This window comes from Nothobranchius furzeri, chromosome 3 (genome assembly GCF_043380555.1).
Source record: "Nothobranchius furzeri strain GRZ-AD chromosome 3, NfurGRZ-RIMD1, whole genome shotgun sequence".
NCBI lineage: Eukaryota > Metazoa > Chordata > Actinopteri > Cyprinodontiformes > Nothobranchiidae > Nothobranchius > Nothobranchius furzeri.
The window spans coordinates 50,488,077-50,495,078 of NC_091743.1; the positions used below are offsets into that span (position 1 = coordinate 50,488,077).

Below are 7,002 nucleotides of genomic sequence, written 5' to 3' on the forward strand. Positions count from 1 at the left end.
GAAAGTTGAGTACAGATAATAAATCTCTTCATTCCTTATCTTCAGTCTTTACACAACATGTAGCGATGGGACAAAAACGATATTAATAAAATTATTAGGCATTTAATTGTCTGCCTGCATCGAACAAAATAACAGTTTTCATTCAGTGAACAACTGTTGCGTTCATATTAGACATAATCTACTCAATATACAGCAAACCTACCAGAAACAGAATACCTCTGGATTATTTATCAGAAAATAAATAATTCTTTATATATAACATACAGGTGACAGTAGTAACATCATAACACAGCACCCCCTCATCTCAAGCCTCAGTATGTGCAAATTGCAACAGGATTAAAAGGTAGCACTTTATGTAAAGACCATGGAATTTAGTAGTGTTTTTAAAATAAGCACTTGGGAAAAGTGCATCAAATGTGAAGCCAAATTTAAAACTCATAGGTGGATCACAGCTACGCACTCAGACCAACATGGAGCATCAATAACCGAATAATTGGTATTAAAGTAGCACATGAAAATAAAACAAGTGGTCCTCTAATCTGAAGTGTTTTGCTACTAAGTGGCTATTCTAAGTGTAGCTAGAAGATCCCTAATAAGACTTTTTTAAATATTTTCAAGAACAAATACTGATGTAACGTTTAGGTGACAGTAAATTAGCAGTGAAACTGCACCTGCTGGATACTGTTTTTCATTTTGTTCACTCTTCTTCCCCACAGAAACTAAATCTATTTCATTTTAGACGGAAACGATTCACCTTCATGAAAACAGAAATCACAATCGGTGCTTTGATTAAGCAGAAGTTTTAACATCGATGGTCAGACAACAAAAGGCTTCTTTCAACTCAAACGTGTCGACTTGGTCGAGGCTCAGCAGACTTCTAGCACTCTTAGTTACCATTTGATTAAAAATATATATCTTAACCAGACTGTTTTTTTTTTTTTTTTTTGTTAAAATGTAAGCAGAGCATCTCCACGCAGCTTGCAGAGCACCAGAAAAGACGTAAAATTCTTCTTGATGCTTCCTGGTGGATATGAAAGGCAGAAACGTTTGTTCGGAGCAGAACTGAGTCCAAGTCCACATAACACAACAAAAACACTCAGACAGGCAACACAAGCCATAGGAATGGATTATTTAAACTTTGTTCCAAAAAGAATAATAATTAGAACAATAACTATAACAAAAAGGATTAAAATGACCAGCATCTTCCTGTTTTTCTTCTGATACTGCTCCGCCTATAAAACAAAACAAATAGAGAGAAAATAATGTCAGATTAATGATATAAACTAATAGCTCACTGGAACTCAATCTTCCTGCTTTACAAGAACATTTCTGCTCATCCTTGGCAAAGGAAATCCATTCAGGTCAGTGAGAATTACATATTCACACGAATCTACTAGGTTTACCTTTTGTAACTGTTTCAATCCATCATCTGTTTTCACACAAGCCTGCTCCACGTTAAAGTCGATTCTGTCGAGGACAGTGCCCTTAAAGAGAGAAAACAAACATAAGACATCTGTGTGTGGATCCTTTATTTTCTGACAATTATCATCGTTATTGGTTCGATGGTATACTAAGTACCTGCTCCACCACCATTCCAGCCAAGTCTCGGAAAATCTCATTGAGATCTGAGATGGACTGCACTATTTGTCGGATCTCCCTCTCTCGCTCTTCCACCATCACAGAGTTCTGCTCCACCAGCATCAACTGGTCATCTGTGAAGCCCTGGAAGTTCAACGATCAGATACTCAAGTTTAAAACAAACATTATTTGAGATAGAAACCGGAGCTACATAAAGGGCGACCACTCCTTCCGCCATCCTGCTGTATTTCGGCAGCTGAGCTCGGCTGGCACTGGCAGGCAGCGTCGCACTCACACATGGCTTCTCACACCACTTGTGGTGCATTCAAGGAACATTGGAACTCTATGATGAGTTTGATAACGTAGCATATTTAAAACTTTTATTAAAAAAACAATAATACTGTAAGACAAACACCTCAGGTCATTGGCAGTTTGCATGTTATGTTTCTGAATACTAAATATGGCCTGCTTCTTTTTACATTAAAGTACTAAAAACAACAAAACCAAACAATAAAAAATATATATATTATCTGTTAGGTCAATATATAGCACTGAATCACAACAGAATACATCTCAAGGCACTTGAAAACTACAAGAGAAAATTCATTTTAACTCAGTCATGCATACATTCCTATCAATTTAATATTTTTGTGTTTACGAGTTCCATTCTCTTCAGACAAAATAGAAATATTCGTTCCATTGCTTTGTGCCAACTTTCCTTGATGTTTTAAAGGCTGCCGTTTTATATTCTATGGGGGTTTTATTTTAATAAAATCTATTTTAAAAAATTAAATTTTTTTAATAAAATGACGCGGGTTTTATTTGATTTACTCTACAAGACCGGTTACGTCATCACACAAACCAGATGACATCATTGCGTCGTATGCAAATTAGCACGTGACGTCATCTGGCGGCATCTAGCGACTTTTGGGGGGAACTTCTGCTACTTTCAGTCAAAAACAGTTGGCAACACTGTTCGGGTCCTTTCTTCAGTCTAGTAGTGGTGGCATGATTTCTTCATTTATTAAAATGTTTAATTTTAATTTTTTATTATTATTATTTTTTTAAATGGCTTTCAAAAATTATTTCAGCCGATATAGAAAAAAGTTTAATATATCGGCAAATGGTTGGCCTCCATTTTGGGAGGCCTCTCACCTTGTCATACAGAGCTAATTCTTCATCTTCTTCCATTAATGGCCCCGAGTCAAAAAAGTGTTTGGAACGCTCCTCACGGTTCTTCATACCTGTCATGTAAACACGTGTATGGGGCAATAAAACAACATGAGAAGGAAATCCAATACCCCAGTGACAGGATGATTAGATGACATTAAAGGATTAAAAACTGCTTTAGGATGAACTTCAGAGCTGTTCTTACGTTTTAGGTAGCCAGACTGTGTGTGTCTGAAGTTGATGGAGAGGTCCTGCAGGCTCTGAGCCAGAGACGACACCACGTTTGTCAGGAGTCTCTCCTCCTGCTCGGTGCAGTGGCCCCGACGGGACTGCAGGCTCGTCACAGCTCGCTGGCATCGATGAAACATCTGTAGGGAACATTAAAATGATGAGCCTGCACAAACAGATCCACAGCAGATCAGACTACGGCTGGGATATGGATCAACAAGCTGTTTTACTTTTTCTTTAGACTGAACAGCTGGAAAACCCCTGCTCATATACAGTGACACAGGTAACAGAAAATACCAAGGACATAAACAGCATAAATGACTTAAAATATGAAATAAATATCTGCCATTTCTAGGCCATCAACCTGAATCCAATTCAGTTAAGTAACAAAAACAAATTCCTAAAACACGTTTCACGCCCTAAATGTAAAAGGTTTCATGCCAACACTGGTTACTGGCTGCACCTGCGTGATCTCCTGTGTAGTGATCTCTATAGCATGCTCCTCTTCGCTGCTGTCATCCAGAGTGGGACGGTTCATGTGCTTGTCATGAAGCAGAGCCAGGTCCTTCATCTTCTGTTGGATTCGTGTGATTTCATACTGGATCTGAAACATTAGAGTAGGAAAATGCATTTTATTCCAATAATGGACAATCTCAGAAAATATTTAGCTCCTTGGTTTGCACAGCGTTATGGAAATTTTATGTTTATTAATGAATGAATTAATAAAAATGCTTTATACGCGGCTCATCCCTAGCTGTAACCACCTTGCCCTGCCTCCTCCTCCTTGCTGCCTGCCGGCTGTGATCACAAGCAACAACAGAGTAGTAGTTCCCGCTGCTTCTTCGGTAAACAGCGTAAAAAAAATTAATTAATTAATTAATTAAATAAATCTATAAAACGGGATCTTGCAGGCGTGGCGCTGGGATTTTAGCTACGCCTATGTAAGGGAAACACTGGACCAGATGTTCAGGGCATTTCGTCTCGTGCATTATGCCACAGTTATAACTGTTTGACTTGTCTGTTCATTGTTTTCTTTTTCTCTTCGACTACAGGAAATGGGTTATTGATAAACATATTGATAAAATCCATGACACACAGTTACGACTCCCAATAGAGAAATGCACCTGGTAAGATTTTAGCATTTCTCTTTGGCACCACTAGAGAAAGCACTTGTACCACAAGACGGTGGTTTGAGATCTGCTAACAGAATGTATTCAGTTCATTTTCTGTTGGAAACATTTTTCTGAATGGACACAAATGTTGCATTTTACCTCATCGACCCCGTCTATCCATTTGGGAGGCAGTTTTTTAGTGACACCAATGGCAGCTTCAGGATCCAGACTGAGGCCGGACACCAGAGCCATGCGGTCATCAGCCATCTCAAATAAAACAAAAATAATTACATTGAAGTGTTTTATATAACAAGATAACAGTGTGACCATGATCCTAGATGTTATGCCTCCAGCAGGAGTTATTAGATTGTGACGTGAAGAGAACTAACAGTACCTCATCAAGCTCCTAATGTGATTGTCAGAGAGCAGAGTTTCCAGCCAGCACAGAAACACGAAGACAGGAAATAAAAGGAACAACAGATTAAGACCCCGAAAATCAGCAGCAATCCCCCCAAAACAGGGTTTCTGTATTCACTCCTAGCAACTGAAGCTAATGTCAGATCAACAGTATTCACATATGAACAGCTAGTGTAAGTACAGAAACTCTGACACATCGAAACTCCTAAATCATTTTGTGTGAGCAGCAGCAAAATTAGAAAAAGTAATCCAGACTGGATTAGCTGATGAAAAGTTAAAAATAGATTATTTAATTCATTAATTAAAATCCTAACAATCCATTTTGGATGATTACGTCTCTTGTGTGAAAGTATTTGGATTTTAAACAAATAGAACTGTTGCTTTCTAGACCATTTTCTGGTGTTAATGCACAATTTTGACTACCGGTACTTAAAGAGCAAGTCACCCCTTACAAGAAGCATATCACTCCCAATTCATGTTTGAAAAATGCAACAAATGCTGTTGCCTAGCAGGCCGAGAGGGTGGAGCCACTAACAAATACACACACTCACGACATTGTGACATCATAATGTACCAGTTTACATCACAGCATACCTCTTAGCCAATAGCGGTGGCAGATTTAAATTCAAATGCAGTGAAGAGTTTTTACCTGACAACGGCACAACTCTGACAGTTTCAGGCAGAAAATTAAAATTTTAACTAACATGCACTAAAGTGCAAAACTACTGACTACACGTGTCTGTAGCACGATTAGACACACATTTATATAGTTTATCAGAAAAAAATTATTGATTTGGGGGTGACTTGCTCTTTAAAATTCACTGGCTTTGAAAAAATGTTTGTTTGTTTTTTTACTTCTAACAGCAAAACAACTACCATAATAGTTGTCAGATCTGGAAAAACTGAGTATTAAATGTTAAATTTCTGATTTTTCTCTGGTAAATGGAAGCCTTTAAACTGAAAGGACTTTCTCATATGTGTGTGATATCTGAGAAACACATACATCTACAAATATTCACAGCAGAACGTGAATGGTTACGTGTTGACTACAGCTCTGAGCTTCTAGCATGACTTAAGCTGTATTTTCAACATCCAGCAAGAAACCATTTACAGAAAATCTACTAAATGAATTTTTGCATGTTAGTCCTTTCTGACGCCAGTCTCTCCAACAGGCTTGTTATTTTCACAGACAAGGACCCGATTGTGCTAACAAAATGACATTAAAGAATGTTTTTATCAACAGCAGGAAAAGAATGTCAACTTTTGAGTATTTTGGCTCAGCTTTGCTTTTTCTATTTTTATGATTTTACATGTAGCGAGGTAGTATTTCAAGGTTAAAAATAAGTTGATTAGATGCATATTTTTTTTACAAGTTTTTGATCTTATTTAAACTCTTGGTTAATTTCTGTGGTGATTTGGACTAATTAGATCTGGTTTGTTTTTGTTTGCACCCCCAAGTGTTATTGTTTTGTCTCCATGTGTGAGTTGATCTGGGAGACGGTTACTTCAGATAAATAGTGTGAATGAAAAGATCCCGGAACTTACTTAAGATTAATAATATATCCGCTTCAGATGCATGTCACAGACATTTTAATCTAAAATAAACCACAGCACACGTTCTACTAATAAGTAACATACTCTTTATGTCTTCAGCACCTTATTTTAGTTACTATTTAAAGTTATTTTTCCTGTAAGTAATCTATAAAAGATGTTTTCTGCAGCAGGAAATCTGTCCTCCTCTTCCTCATCACCTGAAGGACTCATCCATCTCTTCTGAGGTGAAACTAGAGGCCACATAAACACTGACAGCCCATAATCCGTTCAGATTATTATAGGTCAGCTATTAGAACACTGGTGGGTCTAGCTAGGGGGGCTCGGTGACTGGCTACATGCAAACACACACAGTAAAATGTCAGAACGAAGCAGACCACTCACCGCAGCATTGCTACGTGTACTCAGACGGGGCTCGTTTGTACTCACTTGCTCAGCCAAAATCTGCCGGTTTTGGATCGCATTGTTCCGCATTAACAAGAAGGCATCGGTCAGACGCCTAGTGGCCATGACTGGCTTGCTTGAATTTTAAATTAACCCAGGACAAAGTGCAGGTCAAATGATAAATTTAGCTAAATAACGTCCACTAACGCCGCAGCGGACTTAGCTTCACCTGCGATGAATGAGGGAAAACTCGCGATAAAACGGATGCTGTGGACTTCAATCGAGCTGAGTCACAATGATTTGTTAAGCATGTTTAGTCCTGAAGTAGTGAACGCTGGATAAAACCGAGAATTTCATGAAAAAGGTTGATTTGAAATCCAACTGGTAACGTTATTCCGCTTACAAGGAGCTACGGAAGTGCTAACGTAAACATCTGCGGGCGTAAAGCGCTTCTTCTACGATTTATTAGCCGCACTGTCATCAGCAATGGAGCATGTTATCGCCCCCCACTGCCTCAGAAAATCCATTATATTTGTGATTTATTATTTATTCAATGTGAGTC

The 7,002-nt window shown here is 38.2% G+C and overlaps 1 protein-coding gene across 3 annotated transcripts; it reads right to left on the reverse strand.

The window, feature by feature from the left end:
- Window positions 1-916: 916 nt before the first annotated feature.
- On the reverse strand, window positions 917-6,769 carry stx16 (syntaxin 16). 3 transcript variants are annotated; one of them, XM_015959612.3, is made up of 9 exons: window positions 6,441-6,769; window positions 4,483-4,494; window positions 4,248-4,355; window positions 3,440-3,580; window positions 2,954-3,116; window positions 2,734-2,822; window positions 1,579-1,722; window positions 1,404-1,484; window positions 1,111-1,232 (listed from the first exon to the last, which is right to left on the reverse strand). In XM_015959612.3, exons 1-9 carry the CDS (start codon window positions 6,564-6,566, stop codon window positions 1,128-1,130), a joined length of 969 nt encoding a protein of 322 aa, XP_015815098.1. In that variant the 5' UTR covers window positions 6,567-6,769; the 3' UTR covers window positions 1,111-1,127. The 3 variants fall into 3 exon arrangements, with proteins under 3 accessions (XP_015815100.1, XP_070405389.1, XP_015815098.1); XM_015959614.3 differs by lacking the exon at window positions 4,483-4,494 and having other exon boundaries at window positions 917-1,232; window positions 6,486-6,769; XM_070549288.1 differs by lacking the exon at window positions 6,441-6,769 and having other exon boundaries at window positions 917-1,232; window positions 4,483-4,708.
- Between the last annotated feature and the right edge of the window lie 233 nt (window positions 6,770-7,002).

Coding starts and splice junctions, on each gene's coding strand:
- stx16 (XM_015959612.3), bottom strand. CDS start 6,566: ATGGCCACTAGGCGTCTGACCGATGCCTTCTTGTTAATGCGGAACAAT. Junction 3,581..4,247: donor GGATAGACGGGGTCGATGAG/GTAAAATGCAAC, acceptor CTAATGTTTCAG/ATCCAGTATGAAATCACACG. Junction 2,823..2,953: donor ACAGTCTGGCTACCTAAAAC/GTAAGAACAGCT, acceptor TTTACATGACAG/GTATGAAGAACCGTGAGGAG.